This window comes from Alnus glutinosa, chromosome 12, assembly GCF_958979055.1.
Source record: "Alnus glutinosa chromosome 12, dhAlnGlut1.1, whole genome shotgun sequence".
In the NCBI taxonomy this organism is placed as follows: domain Eukaryota; kingdom Viridiplantae; phylum Streptophyta; class Magnoliopsida; order Fagales; family Betulaceae; genus Alnus; species Alnus glutinosa.
In genome coordinates this window covers 11,476,204-11,498,898 of record NC_084897.1, presented here as the reverse complement: position 1 = coordinate 11,498,898, position 22,695 = coordinate 11,476,204, and the positions used below count along the sequence as shown (strand labels likewise).

The window sequence follows — 22,695 nt, the reverse complement described above, 5'->3', positions numbered from 1 at the left end:
GGTAAAGGAATCTATAGAAGACCCTTTCAAATAGGATACTTGGTTAGGAAGCGTTCACATTGAGTAACATGTCAAAATGCTAGATACGATCGCTGCATCGGGTGTGTGAGTGTTACTGTCTATGTACTAGCTTTGTCTTCTGATAGTGGATTTTCTGAGTTTGGCTGCTCCAGAGTAGTTTTTCTCTTAACTGAGTTTCCACTTTGTTAACAAAATAATTATGTTATTTAAATTTCACATTTATATTATTTTGTTACACATTGCACACGCACACGGTTAAATTAGAAGTCATCTATCTTTTACTTTTGAAGAAACAAAATTCGAGGGCTCATTTGGCAAATGCCTTTTTTAGGATTGGTTTTTATTTTTCAAAAAAAAAAAAAAATAGAGTAAAGTATTAGCAAACAACTCAACACACAAAACAACTTTCACATTTATATCACATCACAGTAAAACAATAATTTTTTTTTTTTTTAAAAAAAAAAAGCACATTCTAAAAAGCATTAGAAAACAAGCTCCAAGCTCATGCTCGAGCCCGTGCAATTATAATAACATTCATAAAAGCAACAAATACAGTTACCAAATTACAACAATGCCTTTATTATAGTCCATAAATAGCAAGACAAAAAACATCACTTTGTTACAAAGAAAGTTACAACACCACTTTACACCGGATGACAACTTTGATGTGAGATTACAATTTACAACCAACATATAACAAATTTTGTTTTTATGCTATATGTATCCAAAACATAAAATTAATAACTCAATACACGAACAAACTTGTGGGTATGTAAGTGCAAATTTTCCTAAAACTTCACTTATATATATATATATATATATATATATATATATATATATATATATATATCCTAATAACTTTTACCATGTGAAGCTCAAAACTTTGGTCAGGACTTTATTTCATAGAATTTGTTCCTTGAGAGACTCCTTGAGAGACTTCAATACTTGTTTTGATGCTATCTTTTTCGCTGTCCTTCCATCGGCAGCTGTAGCTGTAGATTTGAAGGAGATCCCATTTGCTTCAACCTCTATTGTAATCGAAGCCATACCCTTGTTGCGGGACTTGATGGGTTCTTTCATATTATAAGGCCTTGTTTGGCAAAGCTCATTTAACTCCCTCACAGGATGGGGCATCACTGTTTCAGGAGTAATCAGAGGCTCCAAAAGAGGCCTTATACTCTGAAAGACTATCTCCTTATTGTATCCCGAATCCACAAGAATGGCTCCTGCCAAAGACTCTATAACATCACCAAGTACCTGTCACAAATTCGAAAATATATGATGGTTTATCAAATAAAACCAAAGAATATGAAAAAGGGAAAAATGTCTTGACCTAAAATAGAAAGGTCAGGATGGGAAAAAAAAAATAGATCAAAAGACAAAAAAAAAGGGGGGGGGGGGGGTTGGGGGTGGAAACGGAAGAAAGAAAACAAGCAAAGGAACAAGAAACCAAACTTCAGCATAAAGTTTAAGAAGAAACAAATATAAGAATAAACACGATGATTTAACCTTGGGGAAAGTTGTCTCTGACTCCCATCCAAAAGTTGATTCTGAAGATAACTTTTCAAAATTGTTAACCGTTTCGGCTAAATGCCTGTCGAGTGTTTGTGAGCTATGGAGGATGTGTTTGTGCAGTTCAAACTTAATTGCAGATCGTGCATAACAATCATTATTTGTAGAAGCAGATCTCATGTCAGTTAACAATTTTGGCGATAACCCAGGATATTTATAATAGAAATGCCTGGTCACGAGATAATCCAACACCGAGTCCCCAAGAAATTCAAGTCGCTGCAAAAGTAACAAACTATTAACAAAGTAAAATAGAATAGATTAAAAGATATCAAATTTAATCAGATCATAGGGACCAACAAAAGAAAACTAAAACTCATGTCACACAAGAAAGTGTGACATCAAGAGATAGAACATGTTTTTGAGTGTATGCCTCTATGTTATAACATAAAATGCAAAGACCAGCTGTTATGCAACATATACTGCAAAATATAATGAAGCTGATATGTAGGTTGACAGATGAAATTAATGGCATAATTCTTATCTAAAGCGTCATCAAATTTACCTGATAACATATTGGAATCTCAGGAAGCATGTAAGAGCCGTGGGTCAAAGCTTCCAGCAATAGAGAGGGATCATTGAATGAGTAGTTCAACAAAGACTCCAAATGTCTGACATTTAGATGTTTCTCTGCGTGAGCTTGGAAGTGCCTCTCATACGGTGTAACGTGGAAGTCTACCTTTATACCCACCCAATCCATAAATAATAAGGCTGCTGTTTCACCACCAGTGCTAAGAAATGCACCAATTAGTGCTTCAACAACATCAGCAACAGTTTTACTTTTCACCTTCCTACTTTCCCTAACATAGATTTTCCTCGTACTAAGAAGCAACTCCTCACTTAATGCATAACTTCGAGATCTATCTCCAGGAATTATCCACTTTTTAGGATCGAAGCACTCATTCTGAATAAATCCCTACAATTTGAAGAAAGGAAAACAAGTCATAGATATAATATAAGATACGAAGTTGAAAACATCATCACAACTAAAGCAATCTAGAAACACTTATGTCACAAAGAGAGCTCCCAAACGACCCTAACTTTTGATGCACATGATGAAATCTAAAGTAGCAACAGGACTATAACATTTTCCAAAAACAAATCCAATAAAGGAAGAGTTTTGGCAGAATTACAAGTTAATTCACACCAATAATTCAGGATCCTTGAGAAACAATATTTACACAAGGAGAAGATTTGGGGTTCATAGACAACATATAGATTAGAAATACTAAACTTAAAGGTAATTAAAATTTCCAAATTGACATTTACAACTTGAAAAAAAAAATTATAGCCAACAAGAATGGCATGCAAGCCCATACAACAAGAAAACAAGCAAAGAGAGAATGGTAGGTAATTTTATGTTATCATGTCTGAGAACTTCAGTCCTAGATGCAATACAATAGAGGACCAGAACAAGTATCATGTAAACTCAAAACAAACCCATTTTTCAAGGCTCAAGAAAAGAGAAAAGAGAAAAGAAGAATAAGAAGAACAGTATACCTTTACAGTAAAAAATTACACAAGCTCCATTTTAGACGAGAAAAATGCACCTTTTGATGAGGGGATGGGGAAGAAAACAGAAACTCCTACCAACTACAATCTAAATGCAAAGTCAAAATCTTCTAGGATTTAATTTGATTCAGAATAGAACTGAAGTATAAAATATCAACAATAAGTGTAATACAGAAATTGAAAAAGTGAAGAGCAGCAACAAATTCATGAGAATGACAAGAACAAGAATTTAAGGAATTATTAGAAAGCAAAATTTACCGGAAGTTTGCAGTCACATCCAAACTTGCAAAGAGCTGCATTAGAAATTATTTTTTCTTTCTTCGCAGTAAGGACGCCCTCGTGTTGATTTTGATAGGTCTTAAAAAGCTGTTGACTAGCAGCATATTTGAGAAAAGAATCTCCAAGAGTTTCTAAAGATTCCAAGTGGAATGCCTCTTGGCATTTCTTAGTAGTAATTGCCTCCAAGACCTACCATGAAGATATGTTGAGCACAAGTTCAAACATAAACTCAATATACAACTAAGACTGAGATAAGGAAATCATTAATATGCAGTTGATCAGACCACAGTGAGAGAGAGAGAGGAGAAAGGCTGAGGCCTGCAGTGTATATTATTTTAGAGTAATGTTCCCCACACACTAGATAAATTTACTGATACTATGTACTGATACATCAAATATAACTATATAGAATATCTACTATAACACATTAGATGCTTAATCTATGAAAACCCGCTGAGTGTCAATGGAAAGTGCAAGTTGGCCTAAAACTAAGTGTAAATGCAGCTATATTCATTTTTACAAAGTGATACAAGAAACTTTCGTGCTTGAAACCGATTATTTTCACAAACACATGGCGAAAAAAAAAAAATTACAGTTTATCTCCACTGTTCTAATAGTAGCATGCTTGATTTTCACACAACCCTTCTACTGTGCATACTTATGGTAACAGACACATAATAATAAGCAAAAAATGTCTATGGGTCTTCATATAAAATGGACTAGCACTTCAGCACATAAATGTCAACCACAACACAGGCACAATTACAAGAAGGATTACATACCTTGATAGTTGGAATAACATCATTTTGCGTGCAATGATCCAAATGCATCTTTTTTAAATTGACAGCTAGAAGCAAAGACTCAAGCCGATGCATGATCGAAGGAACAAATGAGAATGAATAAAATGTAGTGATTGATATTGGTGACATGATTATTTTGCAAAGTTCTGGAGGCAATTCAACTGTTGTATGACCTGATTCTGAAAACATAAAATATGTAATGTTTACTGAGAGAATAATAATGTTATAGACGTAATAGACAATGAGAACTGAATCTAATGGACGCACTGAAATCCTCATAAAGAAATATCATAGACCTAATCATTTCAAAGAGCTTATTCAAACAAATTTCCTCTAAGCCATCCTATGCATTCTCACTACCTCCCTTCTCATCAAAATATTATGGAAAATGTTAAATTTACAACACCAACACAACAACCACACAACAACCCCTCACATGAGGGTGGACTCCACACATTAGGGCCCACCCTCATGTGAGTGGTTGTTGTGATGGTATTGTGTATGAATCAAATCCCAAATATTATAATGCAAACTGGATTTGGGGAGTAAATTAAAAGTACAACTTCCAGAAAAAAATAAGACCAGCTCACATAATCCATTTTGTTCATAATTAAATAAAGGGAAAACTTCACTTATAACCCCTAACTTTCATTACTTTTTCAAAAAGGCACCTCAAATTTAAAAAGTGTCAATTTAAGGTATCCATCTTTCAATTTTTTTCAATTTCAACCCTCCGTTAAAATTTTCCATTAAATCCTACCAAAACTCCCAAAATACCCCATGTGTTTATTTTTTATTTTTTAAAAAAAAATTATTAAAAATTTCAAAAATTTAGGTATGGGTATTTTTGCAAATTCCATTAAATTCTGACAAACACCTAAATCCTAACAAGTTTTTTTCTTATTCTTTTTTAAAAAAAAAAAATGACAGGATTTAACAGAAAATTTTAACGGAATGTTGAAATTGAAAAAAATTAAAAAATAGATACCCTAAATTGATACTTTTTAAACTTTTGGTACCTTTTTGCAAATGATAAAAAAAAATCAAGGGTTATAAGTAAAATTCCCCCTTAAATGAATATCTAAAGTGTAAAACCAACAATACAAAATCTAAGTAATTGTGTTACATAGGACCATTGGGAAAAACTAAACTAAAATAAAATAAAATATATAAAATAAAATTTTTATTCTAAGAATCTAAATTATTCCTTTTTATACAAACCATGTTACAAATAGAGGGCAGAACCAACAAGACTAATACCTCCTTAAACTGGAAGCCTATCCAAGAAAAATCATGATACATAATGGATGAAGATGATTGATTAGTTTACGATATACTTTCGAGAGAGTAGAGGCAAGAACAGGAACATGAACAATGATTTTTTTCAGTCATGCTCTGCTTGTGCTAAAAAAAAGGATGAGAATGTAACAAATAAGAAGAACTTTAAACCTTTCTCTTTCGGTTTTCTGCATCTCTGAAGGTAATTTTGCACCTGAAAAATATGTCTCCCATTAAGCAATAATTCGTTATGAAAACGCAGCTTGATGCCATGCCTGTATTGGAAGGATTCAGACAGATTACAATTTAGCATTGCACAATTGTAATACATTCCAACTAGAGAAAAAACAACAATATCTTTTCATTCAGCAGTCAATAATAATAACATACCGATCTTCATAGTACTTCTTGTATGTAACCATTCTGCCATCCCTGAGCTTCAGAAGTGAGTTTCCATTCAATCCCAAAATTCCAGTTATGCAGTACACATGACCACTGTGAGGGGTATAGACCAAAGAATTCCGAAGCATGCATGTGCATACAGAACCATCTTTGGTCTGTACACAACGAGCATAACCCTTGGGCAAAGAACAATTCAAGTGAGATTCAAAAAACTTTTCACATGAAAAGTGCACAGAAGTAATACATTCCCAATCAATCAAAGGTCTCTGATCTTTGCCAGTGGCTGGAAGCAAAAGATAGTCAATCTCAATATTATCTCCTGAACAATCTCCATCCAAAAGCTCCTTTAAATTATTCAAATTATGATCTTTAAGAACTCTTAAAAGAGTTATCTGAAACCTTCTACACAAAAGGACCTGCAAACAAAGTTTTACAAACAGATATATATTAAAAAAAAAAAAAAAAATCTTTATTTGTATAATAAACCAGTTAAAAAGCAAAATAAGCAAAGAAAAAAAAATGAGAAGTTACCTGATCTGAGCTAAGATGCATCACTCCTACATATTTAAAGTTCACTGCTAAGCTACCCTTATCAACGTCCAATTCAAAATGCATGCTTCCAACATCAGAATCTAGCTCCCTTCTCATGACAAGCATGATGTCATGAACTGGAACATCATAACCAAAGTTCTGCTTCAACTCAATTAAGTAGCAATGATACATTATTTTAGAATTCTTTGGACGACAATCGACTAGTTCAGGTGGGAAGTAACTGGGTTGCTCATCAATATAATGTTCATTCACTGTACATTAAACAGTCAAACGAGCAAGAGGTTCAAAAAAAGAAGGCGGGGGGGAGAGAGAGAGAGAGAGAGAAAAGGCCACAGACTTTTCCCTATGTTATAAAAAAACATTGCAATTATAAAGTGGAAGACAATCAAAGCAGGAAGGAATAAAAGGCTACAATACAATAACATTACCACATTCTTGTGCTGTGCCTTCTTCCACAACAATATCTGGAACAAGATTATCTGTCAAAGCACCAATCTCGTGAAGTTTCTTACATACTTCAAGGCAGGCAGTCTGCTTCACAATTTTAGAGTTAATATTTCCTTCTACAACAACTTTCTGTAAAGGACAGCTCTTGGGAAGATGTAGAGTGCGAGTCTTCTCATCCCACCTTGGAAATGGTTTAAAATAGCTAGAAGAAATAAAACCAAGTCAACCCGAGGTCAAATACACAGAAAATCTTAAAGTTAATAAATTATGAACAACGTACACAGCAGCATGGAAAATAAAGATTAGTAATGAGGAATAAACTAACCGATCAGAAGGGAGCCGTGAGCAATAGATGTATAACAAACCAACACTAGAAGACAGTGTCACGGATGCTCCAGTGCTTTCAACAGAATAAACTTCTTCATCATTTAAATCACTTTGAAGAGGTGAGCAAGGGAGTGAAGAATGGCCTAAGGATGCCTTTCTCATAATATCTCCACCAGCAAGATATTTCTCTAGTCGAGATCGAGTAGCAAAATCCTCACTGTAGATATCAAAAGACAAAGGCATTGAATACCAAGTACACCATATATGTCCTAAAGATCAACACTTAGTTCATATGAAAAAACAGTAAATCTGAAGATTAGGGGGAGAAAAAAACCACTGGAACTTTTTTAAAAGCAGCAGCAGAGTCTTAAATTGGAAATAAAATAAAGGTATAAATTTTCCTAAGAAGCTTTCTACAGCCCTTCCCTGAATGAACACGGTTTAAAAGGTGTGAAGTCAAATGATGTTTAAAAGAACGTTACCTCTTCACCATTAATAGATAATCTGAATGTTGCATTCTAGCACGGCCTCTGGACTGTATGAGACTACAAACGGTGGAAGGAGGGTCAAATCTAATCACCAAGTTGCAGCTTTGAACATCTAAACCTTCTTCAAGAATTGATGTTGCAACAATGATGTTCACCTATAAACACATTTCACACCCACAATCGAACAAGGAAATTAGTGACAAAACACATTCTAGTGAAACTAAGTGGTGGGAAAGAACATACCATGCCTTCACGAAATTCTTCCACAATTTCATTCTGTTTTTTCCTTGTCTGGGATTGCAACCCAGAGTTATTGCCTGCAATGTATTTAGATTTCCAGCTGTTGTATTTCGGAAGCAACTCATTCAATAGATAATGTAAGGCAATGGCTGTAATGACCCTTTCCACAAAGACTATACATCTAATATCCTTTAAAGCCCTGCATTCACATAATGCATGGTAACTCATCAACAAGCAACGATATACAACTGAAACAAAGAAAAATGTTGGAAGTGAATACTCCAATTATCTTAGACAAGTTTAACAGAAAATGAAACAAAAAATTGAATAGGACTCCAAATTCGGGCCAAACCATGACTTCTCTAGAATTGAGATTGAAGCATTTAAGAATGAGCAATATTCAACATATAATTTATGACAAAAGCCTCAAGTTTAGCAAAACTTCCTAACATAGATTTACATCAACTTAGAAAACAGGTCATTCAAGCCTCCTTCAAATTATCATTGTGTTAGAGAGATCAATGTTTCCTATGAATGCAGGAACAATACTCACAAACTTTCAGGTACTTTAAGGGCAAATTGCAGAGCCTAGAGTATAAACATTACTATTATATACAAAATCACATTTGACATGTGTCCCAAAGATAATGATGATGCACAACATGCGAACCTGTATTCAAGAAGAGATTCAATGAGACAGACAACTTTTGAAGTCACAAGCCCTGCATCCATATTGGCTTTAACATCATCACCAATAGACCACTCTGGACCTGAAGGTGTGATGGGAAGAAAGAAAGAATGTAATCAACGAATAGAAACTCAAATCAACAGCATTTATTCATAATTGAAGTACCTGATGGAACATAAGTGGCAAATGCATGGAAAACATCCAAACTGAAATTATTAACAATTGTCTGACTACGCACATCCAGTTTTCCCCATGAAATTAAATCAGTTTCATTGCATGAAAAGGACTGTGTAGCCTGTTACACAAATGCACAATCAATGATGTTCGCCATGCAAAAGGCATTGAAAATAGAGCAAAGCCAAAAACATAGAACACATAGACTGATTAATACCTTTAGACCAGGCCAAACACCAAGCTCATCCAAACAGAATATTAAAGCTGAAGCAATCTTTTTTATCTTTTTGCTTGAAGCATCTGCAGCAGATTCTTCGAGACCAAGCATTTTTAGTGAGAGTAGATGCTGATAAGAACCAAATCAACTGTCAGTATTCTCAAGGAAGCAAACTAGTCCTTTCAAGTTAAAACATATAGAATTATAAAAGAACAAGCTGATCGCAAAAGAACTACATGACAAGAATATATAACTGACACTATATTTAAAGAATGGAAGTTAAAATTTAATTTTGAAATGCAGAGGTTTCAAGCATAGCATATTGGCATGGCAATTTTTGACACAAAGAATTGTCTAACGACTTAAACCCATTTACTTGTTGAACCTCAAACACTAAATTAAAATAGAAACTCAAGAACTAGATTTACTCCATTTTACATATATTTCATTAAGTATAGATTACAATTTAATATTGCAAAATATATATATATGCACACACACATAAAATGTGCTTACCTTTTCTTCTAAACTCTGCAAATCACGAACTAAGCGTCCATATAAGGTACATGGAATTTCCTCATGCCTATAGAATTTAAACTTCGGAGTCGAAAATGGTATAAATTGAGCAAGCACAGATTCACTCGCACAAGTATACATCTTGACCGACAGGGAAAGAAAACAGCAGTCAATTACTTGTCCACCCATGAGATTAACATGATCATCAGGTAAACTAACAAGACACATATGGAGTGAGAGGACAACTTATATACAAAATAACAGAAGAAACCTTTGAATTCATCATGGTCTCAAGTTCATGAATCTTTTGCCAACAAGAGATTTCAGAGTCTCCACCTATATTAACAGAAAGGGGGAAAACAGGTTTAAAATCAAAGATTGATATTCACCACCAAACAAAATAAGAAGAAATAAAAGAACTAATAAAATTAGTATAAATCATTGTCAAAGATTGCATACTCTTTGTCTTTATGGGGGAAGCAGTCATCCCAAATATTCTAGGAAGATCAGATCTAGTAGAACTTAGCTGATGGTGATAGAACTCCTGCGAATGCATTCCAGATACTTCAAATATAACAAAAGCATGTGTTTTACAGGCAACAAACACATTATCAATAAGCAACAACAAAGCAACACGAACTCCCAGTTATATAATTGAAAGTGATTAAATCAACCCAATCTGAAAGCAATGACAACACGTCAGTACAATATCCGCCAACTGTCATGCATTATAAGTCCAAAAACCTCAACTGTCATGCATTTCCCTTGCAAACACACTCCAGAATTTATGATTGCACATTTTTATATCCAAAGATTTACAGACTAGTCAGTTTAGAATACAAATACATCTAAGATTAACAAATACAAATCAAAATGAAAGGGCTTATTTATGCATAAAAAACAAGTCTAGACATGTGAAAAACTTTATCCCCTAAAAATTAAGCAGTCAAACTTATTTTATTAGAGGATTTTTCAGTGGAAAAGCACTTGAGCTCAATGATGATCATTATGATGCTAAAGATGGACTTCTGATACAGAAAGAAACAAGATTAGATAACTTACCCTCATAATGCAAGCATAAGGGTCTTTACCACTGGCACGGTGGCATTCATCAAATATTAAAACCTTTATCATGCTTAGTTTGAAACAACTATGCTTCAAGCCAGCAAGCAAAATTGCAGGTGTCATCACAAGCACCTGAAAGCAAATAAATAACTGTAAGTTATTGCTGATTGAGCTGTTTCTTTTATAGGAAAATACACTCACACACCATACGGAACTAAACTTATGATTTCACTCTCCTCCCCTTGTTTGTGGGAAGAGGATGTACCATTTGATACAAGGACCATTAGTGTTGAGGATGGCACATGTTACTAATATAAGGAAATCACATTATAATTTGATCCAAAAATATAAAACGTTACAGAACCTTCAGACAAACAATGGAAACATCTTTCCTCGTAGAAGTTGGTAGGTAGGACAGGAATTCTCATGTGTGAAAAAAGCATGTAAAGATGTCATTTATTGTTTGAGATTTGTTTACAACCCACATAGAATGTCTTAAAGCACAGTTCTTCTGCATCGCTAAGAAAGCATTAATCAATGCATCTTTTAATGCAGTTTCGCCTCTTTCAATTACAAAAGCAAAGGAACATAAAGTCCATGTGAATTTCAAAAACTAGGGAATAAAAGATATTAGAACAAAGATGATAAACACCATAATCACATAGCACCACGGGGGGTAGGGGATGGGAATAGAAGCTTCAAAAAACAGGAAACAAATTGTTCAAGGGCTCTTGTCTGCACTGCAGTTGACGAGGGTATGTAACACTATCAACCTCCCAAGACTTATCGGCAACATGTCAATCAATTTTTTTTATGAAAATTACATGTTTTGGCTACTTTACACCTTCGTTAATAGCTTTTGGGTGCCAAAGCCCAACATTGTATGCATTTCTGGAAATTAGTAAAATTGATGTGCTTGAGTAAAAGCTGTTAAAATATTTGTTAGGAATCGGGCCCTTACATGCAGGCCCAATTCCTTAATCGGTTGCCAGGAAGCCCAACTAGATGAAAGCCCATTCACGATCGAGTTCCATCAACCTCTCTCAATCACAAATGGACAAGTCCAATTAGCGATCGGGGTCACGCCTTGGTGGTCAAGACCTGGTCAACAAAACCGATCGATGTGAGGACTGATCCACTAATTAAGAGGTAAGGGGCACTTACGATGATTTGACAAGACCTGCACCACAAAGAGGATCCTTAGACCATACTTTTCTAGGATTCCAAGATATGGACATGATAAGTACAGTAACTTATTGTACTTGGGTATGATCAGATTGCTATGAGCATGTCGAATTTGACAACTAAATCACCTAACTCAGGTATGGGGGATAGCAGGACATGGCCAGCATAGCCATCCTAAAGTTCAAACAACTATATATACGAAAAGAGGAGAATGGTAACGGATCTTTTTCAACACTTAACTTTTTACAATTCCTTAAGCCTTTCTTCTTAAACACATCTGACTTAGGCATCAGAACTATCCCCAGTGGCCCGCTCCAGCAAGTTCCTTTGTCTAATTTCCTTTCTTTTGCAAAGATCAGAGGCCAAGGATACCCCTTTGAGAATGTTTACTCAAACACCCAAAACTGTCACAACAGTTTAGTGCCGCCAATGGGAACAATTTTCTTTGTTGTTTCCAAAAGAAGTAAGAAGATCCAAAATGGTGAATACAAGATCCCAAAGTGCAAGATATGCCAGAGGAATGACCCCTCAACAAGGAGAAGTATCCCTCTGGTCCCGTTCTACTATAAAAAAAAATCGCAACAGCAGGAACTTCCAGACGTTTTGCCCAGCGAGAAGTGGCGCTAGAGGCTTAACTCCGCCATATGACGGAGCGCACGAATAATCTCACCCGTCAAAACGAAGTGTTACAACGCCGCGCCAAAAAACGCCAACGGCCTCCCTCCAGAGTGCTTCTAGGGGGGACCCCCTCCTTCGCGGGAGAATCCAAAGTCTTCTCATGACTCTAGGAATGAAGATTACCAATCCGATGAAGATGACGAAGACCCCACTTATGAGCAGAATTATCATAATGGGGACGAAGAAAGCGAGACGGAAGAAGAGGACCGGAGTAGCAAAGCCATGCCCCGCAAGCCTCATAGTGCGAGACGAAGGTCCCGCCAAGCAGAAAACCCCGGAGAAGGGGAGGATCTGAATGCAATAGTCAATGACTTGAAGCTCAAGTATGAGCAAATGGCCCAAAGAATGGACAAGAAGTGATCGGCAGTAGAATACTTACTCGTAGATAACAATCTTTCGTTCATTTAACGGGTTTTGAAGGCACCACTTCCCGATAAGTTCAAGGTCCCCCCCACCTTAAGCAGTACGATGGAACAACGGATCCAATAGATCACGTGGAGTCTTTCCTCGCCCATCTCACACTACATGGGACCCCTGACGAGATAGCTTGCCGAGCGTTTCCTCTCACTCATGAAGGCTGGCTTGAGAATGGTTCAGGAGGTTGCCGTCGAATTCAATCGATGATTTCAAAAGTCTAAGTAGAATGTTCTTGACGCAGTTCCTTGCAGGCTGGAAACAGAAGAGGCCATCTGCGTATTTGTTAACCCTGAAGCAGAAATCATTTGAGTCCCTCAAGGACTACATTCAACGGTTCAACGCGGAGAGGTTGACCGTGGTGGATGCACAGGAGAATTTGGTCCTTGCTACCCTTATTAATGGGATTTCCCCTCAAGGAAATCTCGTGGCTTGAAGGACGCTAGCAATTCTTCAGGAGTTTATGGACAAAGCTGAGGAGTTCATCAACGCTAAAGAAACCATTCAGGCACTAACATAAGCTAACCAAGAACAGACGAAATGGTCCGTAGCAGGAAGAAGGGAGGTCGAAGAATAGTTCCAAGGGAATTGGCAAATAGAGATCCATCACTGAGAGGGAGTTCAATTTCACTCCACTCAACACCAAAGTCTAAGAGGTCCTGTTACACATTCAGGTCCAGGGAAGATGAAGGCACCAGTAGACAAGAGCAACATGAATAAGTACTGCGACTTCCATCAAGATCATGGTCACAAGACCGAGAATTGCGTGATGCTTCATCTTGAGATGCAGAAGCTGATTAAGGATGGCATGTTGACCAGGTTTGTGGTAGATCAGAGGCAGCAGCAAAAGCCCCCTTGCGGAAACGACAATTGGAACAACGATCACCAAAAATGATGGTCGGAAAAGTGCGAAGAGAAGCGATCAAAGAAGAGATCGAGAAGACGATTAGGACAGTGACTAACAAAGCAATCAAGGAGGAAGTCGCGGTAGACAACCACAGGGAGAAGAAGGTGAACTCAGAGAAATCCGAACCATAGTTGAAGGAGTCGCTGGAGGCGGAGAGTCCAGTTGATCAAAAGTTCACGCAGTAAAGAGACTCTCAAAGTCTAGGAGGAAGGAATCAATGACCATTTCTTTCCCCGACAAAGAAGCAGCTGGGATGGTCCATCCTCACGACGATGCTTTGGTGGTGACTATGGTCATGTCGAACTTTAATCTCCATCGAATCCTAATCGACAACGGAAGTTCGGCCGACATTCTGTACTGGCCAGCATTAGAAAAAATGAAGATTGACAAGAGGATAACTCCAGTTTCCCTTCCTCTGGTAGGATTCGAGGGTGACAGAGTTCGTCCTATCGAAGCCATAACTTTGCCGGTCATGGCTGGTGCCCTCCCAACGCAATCAACTGTGATGGTCGATTTCCTCATCGTGGACTGCCCTTCACTCTATAACGCAATTATTGGGTGAACAACTCTTAAGAAGCTGAAGGCCGAGACCTCCACCTACCATCTCATGATGAAGTTCCCAATTGACAACAAAATCGAGGTGCTCATAGGAGACCAAGACTCAGCCCGCTTGTGCTACAACACGATCTTGAAGGAACCACGATCAAACGACAACAAAACTTTGAAGGAACCACGGTCGCAGGAGACCCTTTCTGTCGCAACCGATTTCAGAGATGAGCGAGCGTTGAAACGGGGAGAACCAGTTGAGGAACTGGTTGAAGTAGTGACTGAAGGTCCTAATTGGAAGGTGAAGATCGGATCTCAGTTTACGGCGGAAATCCGAGAGGAGCTTTCGGATTTTCTAAATAGTAACAACGATATGTTCGCCTGGATGCACCAAGATATGCCAAGGATTAACCCTGAGGTAATGACTCACGTGCTTAGCGTTGACCTCACAGTTAAGCCCGTGAAACAAAAAAAGAGAAGTTTTGCTCATGAGAGAAATAAGGCTATGCTGAAGAAGTAGAGAAGCTTCTAGGAACTAGATTCATCAAGGAGGTCCACTATCTTGACTGGATGGCCAACATTCTAATGGTCAAGAAATCCAATGGGAAATGGAGGATGTGTGTAGATTTCACATATCTAAATAAAGCTTGCCCAAAAGACAGTTTTCTCTCCCTCAAATCTATCTCCTGGTAGATTCCACCACAGGTCACGACCTATTGAGCTTTATGGACGCCTTCTCTGGCTACAATCAGATCCATATGCATGAAATGGGTCATGAGAAGACAGCATTTATCACCAATCAGGGCCTATATTGTTACAAGATCATGCCTTTTGGGCTTAAGAATGCGGGGGCGACTTATCAAAGGCTAAGGAAAATGATGTTCAGGGCTCAGATTTGAAGGAATGTGGAAGTGTATGTAGATGACATGTTGGTCAAGAGTCTTGAGTCAAAGGACCACATCGCAAATTTGGAGGAAACTTTTCAAACCCTAAGCAGTACCAAACGAAGCTCAATCCCGATAAGTGTGCTTTAGGGGTTTCATCTGGAAAATTATTGGGGTTCATGGTGTCTCAAAGGGGAATAAAGGCAAATCCAGAAAAGATCAGGGCAGTGCTTGAGATGCAGTCCCCCTCAAACCATCAAGCAACTGCAGTTGCAGCAATTGACAGGACGCGTCGCCACCCTAAACAGATTTATCTCTCGATCAACAAACAAATGCTTGCCTTTCTTCAAAATTTTGAGAAAGGCCTTCATTTGGGGGGAAGAGTGTGAAGAAGCTTTCCAACAGTTGAAGAACTACCTTTCCAGCCCCCCAATCTTGAGCAAGACTATTGAAGGAGAACTGCTTTATTTATACCTAGTAGTTTCTCAAAGTGGTCAGCTCATCCCTAATCAAAGAAGATAGAAGGGTTCAGAAGGCCGTCTATAACACTAGTAAGGCCCTTAGAGGAGCAGAGGTCAGATATCCACAAATCGAGAAGTTGGGGTTCACACTAGTCACATCCGCCAAAAGATTTAGACCTACTTCCAAGTGCACACGATTCAAGTTTTAACTAATTACGCTCTGAAGAAAGTCTTGTAAAAACCCGATACATTTGGGCGATTAGTGAATTGGCGGTTGAACTTGGGGAATTTGATATCGAGTACCTGCCAAGAACGGCTGTGAAGGGGCAAGCGCTAGTCAATTTCTTGGTAGAATTTGTGACTTCGGACGATTTCTCCTCGGAGAACCTCTAATGTTCCCTGGGTAGACTCAGCCCCTCGACCACTTGCTGCAAAACCTTAAAATCATCCAACAATTAGAAAAAAGAAGCAAACAGAGGGAGAAGAAAAACTCTTAGAAAGTTCTTACCACAAACAGACAGGAAACTAAGGCCTCCACCAAAAAATCCCGTGGGACCTTTCCTTGCCCTTAGTGTACCTTTCAGGAATAACCTCTTTGACAAACTCCAAGGGATCAGCTAACGTTCCCACTATTTTCCACCAAGGGGCAGGAGAGTGGGTTCTTCAGCTTCCGGCGTGTCGTCATCAACACAGAACGAAGGACTTGCCGAACCTTTTTGAATTTCAGCCTCTTTATCGTTCGGCCCAATCAGATTCTCGATAGGAACTTCAGCCACTTCAACTTCTCCAAGACCCTCCATAGGTTGTCCTACAGTGTCTTGGCAGGTCGGCTCTATGGTTGTAGTCTGATCCTCGATAGTCCTAATCACGGGACTAGCGATCGAATCTGCAATTGAGGCCCATTCTTCAATAATCTCGACTACAAGACTGGCGATCGGCTCTACAACTGGGGCTCAATCTTCAGTAGTCTCAATCGTTGAACTAACAATCGGCTCTTCAGCTGTTGCCCGATCCTCAGGAGCCGTAATTACAAGGCTAATGATCGGCTCCTTGATTGTTAAAGAATCGGCCAGGGTAGTTCCTTCCTCTTGCGAACTATCATCCAGATTGACCACAAGAACTGAGTCATTTGGGTCCCCTATCCCCAAAGAGGATTTGATCAGTTCTTAGACTTGGGGTCATGGCATAGATTTGCGAGCCAAATCACTCCCCATTAGCTTGTCAAAAATCTTCCCAGAGCATGGGAATCCAGAGCCCTCTTCTTACCAAGCCTCTCCTAAGAAGCATCTTGGGGGGTCTCAAACCCTCTTCTTGTCAAGCTTCTCCTTCTCGGCTCTGACGCCCTCCTCCTTGGTGATTGGCTTCCACTTCTTGTCAAGCCTCTCCCCTTGGGCTCGTTCCTCGGAGGATTCATCCCTATGTCTCAACATCTCAGGACACTTTTGTTAGTTTTTATTATTGGCTAAATTATGTTGACAAAAAAGTTACTATATTGGGACACAAATTACTCAGAAGACTTTCAAAAGAATCTTGCAAGAATATTGTTCAAGAAAATAAAGTGTCGAATTAGAAGAAATATTACAAGAATATTAATCGAGAAAGGAAAGAGCTGAACAAGGAGATTGTAGAATATTTATCAAGAAAAGGAAAGAGTTGTGATTTGAAAAATATTCTGTATAATTAATTGTTCCTAAATTTCCAGATTTCTTGCACAGTGTCCGGACAGCCAGAAGTCGTGTCCGGACACAAGTTACAAAAAGTTTACTTTCTGATACATGTCTGGACACGCGATGACATGTCCGGACACTGCCATCTAGAAATCCGTTCCTGACTTGTTTTAGGATTTTCAGAGCCTATTTAAAGGGACTTCTAGGCAGTGTTTCTTGAAAGAATTCCTGTAGAGAATTTCATTATGCTTAGAGAAGGTTTATTAGGCATAAACGTTTATATGTACCTCTCTTAAAGTTTTTGCTTGTAATTGTTGTAACCGTTCAATCGTGAAAGTCTAATTGGAGAGGAGCTCGAATTAAGGAATCAATAGAAGTACTCTCTAGACGGGTCTGGAAGAGAGAGACAGACAAGTAGGCACTTGTTAAAATTCAAGAGAGTGGCTACTGCAAAGGATTGTGAGTACAAACTTCTTGTAATTAGCTATTTCTTCTGATAATTGATTTTCTGGGTTTGGCTCCTGCGGAGTGATTTTTCTCTTTAGTCCAAAGAGTTTTCACTTCATAACCAAATATCTGTGTTAATTCTTTTTACTGCTTTACATATTTGGTTAACTATTTGGTTGAAGTAATTTAGGAGTCCAAATTTATTTTCAACTTCTCTTTCCTCGATCGTTCCTTGGCTGGTCTCCTCCCTGGCAATCGGGATTCTGGACGCAAGGGAGGCGAAGTCTGATTTCCAAAAGGCTCCCAAATCATGATTGATTTCAGAGGCCAGCGTCCAACTTCTTCTGATCTCTCTTGTGAACGATCGGAGGTCATCTTCTCCATCCCCTTTTAGGAAGCCGCCCTCCTGTGTAATTTGGAAGTCGTGAGCGGCTTTCCTCAAGCGCAACCCAAGTACTTCTCTAAGCGCGCCTTGACAAGGAGGCGCCCCAAGTCCTTCTTTCTCATTAGCTTCTCCCCATTTGGTGAGCACCTTAACCCTTCGACCTTCCTCAGGGCATAGCTCTGGGTTGGGTCTTCCCCACCTACGAGGAACCTTCCTGCCCACGCGACCACTTATTTCATTTTCCGACAACTCCAATCCTTTGCCGGACACGAAGAAGGGGGTTTCCATACAGCCTACTACTGGACCACTTAGGAGCCTCCAAAACTTTTTCCGCTCCTCCCTTGAAAGGCCCATAGATCACCATACTTGGTGGGCCGATACAGGCATAAGAAAATTCTTTGGTGGACTAAGGGACGCCTTCACCAAGCACCATCGGCCACAAAACGCAGCAAGCAATCAGGTATCACCACCCGTTGGGTTTTATTTGATTAGGAGCCAGATGTAGCTCCACAAGCAAATCGTCACAACCAGTAGAAGCAAAAATTGGACACCTACTCGAAGCATGTCGTCGTACACACAAACTTTGTGTCTTGTCGCTCAGCTTCACCCCCGAGTCGGCATCTGGGATCCGAATGGCAACATTCTCGAGAATCGCATAAGCTTTTCTAAGTCTACCGACATCTCCGAGTGTGAGCACGGATCTCCAGCCCTGGCAGCGAGAGACATCAAACTTGACCTTGGGTTCAACGGCTCCACTCTATTGGGCACCAGTCTCCGTGAATTGTTAGACTGAGTTCATGCCATGAGATAAAGGTGATGTTTGGTAAATGCTTGTACATAACAGAGTAGTGGGTTGTTAATTTTGGAATTAGTAAAAAGTAAGGATGTGATATAAAGTAAAAAGAATTTGTATAAAAAAGTGAAAAAGTTTTGTATTGCAGTGGATTTTTTTTATTTGAATAGTAATAAAAAATTATTGATGTGATGTAAAAAGTGAAAAATATTGGAATGTTTTAATGTTGATTGTTTTAAGAAAATGTGAAAATAAGTAAGGAATAGTGCATAGCACTATTCTGTTATGTTCTAGCCATTGCCAAACAAGGCCAAATAGCGCTAGGCACAAGGAGTTTGGGGATTTTATCGTAACTGTCGCGGAGTAGGCAATGAGAAACACTAAGACGATCATGAGGCACAGCAAATTCGTACCTGATGGACCAGTTGAAAGGACGGAATATAAACCGGCGCATTAATTGTGAAACAAACAGACACGAAAAGACGGAGGCAGTTTTCAAAAATAAAAATCCCCCATCTTCCTTGATACGTCAGCTAGGAGATTTGAGGGCTAACCTTTAGGAATTGGGCCCCTACATGTAGGCCCGTTCCTTAATCGGTTGCCAAGAAGCCCATCTAGATGAAAGCTCATGCACGATCAAGTTCCATCAACCTCTCTCAATCACGAATGGACAATTCTAATTAGCAATCGGGGTCACACCTTGGTGGTCAAGACCCGGTCAGCAAAACCAATCAATGTGAGGACTAATCAGCTATTTAATAGGTAACGGGCACTTATAGTGATTTGACAAGACCTGCACCATAAAAGAAATCTTTGGACCATTCCTTTCTAGGATCCCAAGATACATACGCGATAAGTACAGTAACTTATTGTACTTGGGTATGATCAGACTGCCATTGGCATGTCAAATTTGACAACTAAATCACCTAACTCATGGATGGGGGATAGCAGGACATTGCCGACATGGCCATCCTGATGTTTAAACAACTATATGTACAAAAAGAGAAGAACTGTAACGGATCTTTTTCAACACTTAAAACTTTTTACAATTCCTTAAGCCTTTTTTCTTAAACACATTGACTTAGTCATCAGAGCTATCCCCCACCGGCCCACTCCGACAAGTTTCTTTGTCTAATTTCATTTCTTTTGCAGAGATCAAAGGCTAAGGATATCCCTTTGAGAGGGTTTACTCAAACACTCAAAAATTATCACAACAATATTAATTTAAATGATTAAGTCTACCATTTTCTATAAGCTTAAGCGTAATAAGTGGTGATTTGTTATTCATCTCACATTTCAACTAAATATTTCACGTGTTATAATTCAATTATTGAGGGAAAGTTAGAGCTTATACGTGAGGGGAAGTGTTAGAATATTAATTAAATGATTAAATTTATCATTGCCTATCAACTTAAGCTATTAAGATTATCGGTGATGTAATAAAAGGTTTTCATGGAACACAAAAATTGGAAACAAATAAATTAATGGAGAAATTGTAAACTTGGAAGCTTAAATACTAATTAAGCACATCAAAATGGCCTGCACCAAATGAAGCAGATTCTTTAGATCAAATACATAAACATGATTTCTCTTTTTCTAATCGAATTAAGTATATATGAAAAATTCCCACCTCATGTTTTCCTATTTCTTCCGTCCACATAGCAGGATCCCAGAAGTTAGCTCCCATATGTCCGAAATACATACCCACATTCAAGTCGGTATGCATTTTCACAGCTTCAGCTTGCTAATAATAAAGAGCAAAATAAAATTACAAAAACAAAAACAAGAACAACTGAATATTAATTTTCATCTGCAACAGCTACTGACTTGTAATTCCATAATTTCCTATCCATGTTGTAATGTAAATAAGAAATGAAATATTCTCATCAATTTCAGTTTCAATACCCATATCTAACTTTATTTTACTGCTAAAACTTGAATAGGAAACATAAGGATGCTTTTAACTACGAAACCCAAATTTTAGAATTTCAAACGCCATAAATATGCGCGCATGAGACACATGAAGTTTAAATTTTCCAAATATTCAACAACAATGAAACAAATTTCAAAATTTTCTTACAATGCTTGTTTTTATCACCCATAACTCCAAATTATGGGTGATAAAATAATATAGAAACGTGATCCAAGACTTTCAAGGTATATATTACGTGATCCAAGACTTTCAAGGTATATATTACCTATGCCAAATACATACACTGAGAGCAAGCAAGAAGAGAAAGAGAAAGAGAGAGGGAGGCAGCAGTTGCCATACTTGAGAGACCAAGACGACTTTGGGAACTAAGAAGACTGCAATGAAAGGTGAAGGCTTGCGGAGAAGATAGGCGTAGCTGCGCAGAAGCATGATGGCAATCAGAGTCTTGCCAGAGCCAGTGTCCAAATACACTATAGTGTTCTGCTTGATTGCCATCTCCAGTGCTTCAAGCTGATAACTGCAACAACAACACACCCTATATATATTTACTTACCCAAATTAAAGAAACACACGCACACACTTGATATAAAGAACATCAAAACAATATCAACTTGACAAACTCTTAGTAACCCCTTATCTTGGAGAAAAAAAAAAGTAAATGAAAATTACCAAAAAGAGAATATCACAACCAAATTCTGGTCATTTATTTTACTTCATTTTACCATCACCAAACAATGAAAAAGAAAATGAGAAGCCATCCAACAATTAGACTACAGCTGCCCGATTTAGAGGACATTAAAAAAACAAAAAAAAATCAATTTGAGAAGATAGTAATGAACCAATATTGGAGTGATGGGAAGAAAAAGGGAAATAGATGTTTGATGAAGAAAGACTATATTTCTCTGCTCTTTTCTTTCACTCAATTTTCTCATGCATCAACCAAAAAATAAGAAAGAAAACTTAGGAACTACCTTCTGGCAAATGGAACAGGATCAACGACAGATAGTTGCTGGGATCTGCCTATTTCCATATTAATTGGCTTCTCTGCTTCTCTCCGCACCATCACTGATGATAACAAAACCAATGATCAAAAATAAATCAATAAATAAAAATTCAAAGCCAATTCTACTAACACTCTCGGGTTTCTCAGCTCACAAATATAATCAGCCACTAATGCATGCGATGTTTCAAGTGTATCGGCTGGCAAAAACTGTCGGCAGGTCCCTCCCAGGTGCATATTATCATATAGAAACAAGTGAAGCGTAGCGGTTCGTACTACCGGAAAAGTTTGGCTATCCGGCAGGCAATACTCATTAAAGGCCACTGAAGTGACCCATGAGTGTTAAGCACGAGGGATGAGGGCTACAACTCAACTGCTCTCTCTCTCACGAAAACAGATAAAAACTAAATAAATAAATGTAAATGGCATTCAATATATATAAGCCAAAGTTGAGAAGTCGAAAACTCACAGCGATTCAGAGAAAGCACAGCAAATGAGATTTCCAAACAGCACGGTAGAGGAAGAGCGAGAGAACTTGAAAGAAACAAGCAGTGCAGAGAATGAAGCAGATGCAACACTCTCTCTCTCTCTCTCTCTCTCTCTCTCTCTATATATATATATATATATATATATATATGTATATATATACACACTCACAGAGACCCCACAAGTACAGTACACTTAGCAAAAGCAGCTGACGACGATGGATGACTTGGGAAATTTAACTCTTTCCTGGGGAAGAAACTTGCTGCCTAAGCTATGACAACGAAAAGACGGATACCCATTACCCATTTACCCCACGCACGGGATTAATTGTTTT

The 22,695-nt window shown here is 38.1% G+C and overlaps 1 protein-coding gene across 3 annotated transcripts; it reads right to left on the bottom strand.

Moving 5' to 3' along the window:
• Positions 1 to 576: 576 nt before the first annotated feature.
• On the bottom strand, positions 577 to 22,470 carry LOC133852091 (endoribonuclease Dicer homolog 2-like). 3 transcript variants are annotated; one of them, XM_062288763.1, is made up of 23 exons: positions 22,345 to 22,470; positions 21,847 to 21,940; positions 21,215 to 21,392; positions 20,573 to 20,686; positions 10,573 to 10,707; positions 9,970 to 10,054; positions 9,782 to 9,846; positions 9,511 to 9,651; positions 8,995 to 9,123; positions 8,769 to 8,898; positions 8,586 to 8,685; positions 7,919 to 8,114; positions 7,670 to 7,830; positions 7,186 to 7,404; positions 6,842 to 7,062; positions 6,393 to 6,664; positions 5,850 to 6,277; positions 5,631 to 5,734; positions 4,164 to 4,360; positions 3,361 to 3,570; positions 2,096 to 2,506; positions 1,531 to 1,809; positions 577 to 1,278 (listed from the first exon to the last, which is right to left on the bottom strand). In XM_062288763.1, the coding sequence occupies exons 2-23, from the start codon at positions 21,936 to 21,938 to the stop codon at positions 922 to 924; spliced, it is 4,224 nt and encodes a 1,407-aa protein (XP_062144747.1). In that variant the 5' UTR covers positions 21,939 to 21,940; positions 22,345 to 22,470; the 3' UTR covers positions 577 to 921. The 3 variants fall into 3 exon arrangements, with proteins under 3 accessions (XP_062144747.1, XP_062144748.1, XP_062144749.1); XM_062288764.1 differs by lacking the exons at positions 20,573 to 20,686; positions 21,215 to 21,392; positions 21,847 to 21,940; positions 22,345 to 22,470 and adding exons at positions 15,954 to 16,087; positions 16,159 to 17,059; XM_062288765.1 differs by lacking the exons at positions 20,573 to 20,686; positions 21,215 to 21,392; positions 21,847 to 21,940; positions 22,345 to 22,470 and adding exons at positions 15,954 to 16,078; positions 16,159 to 17,059.
• Between the last annotated feature and the right edge of the window lie 225 nt (positions 22,471 to 22,695).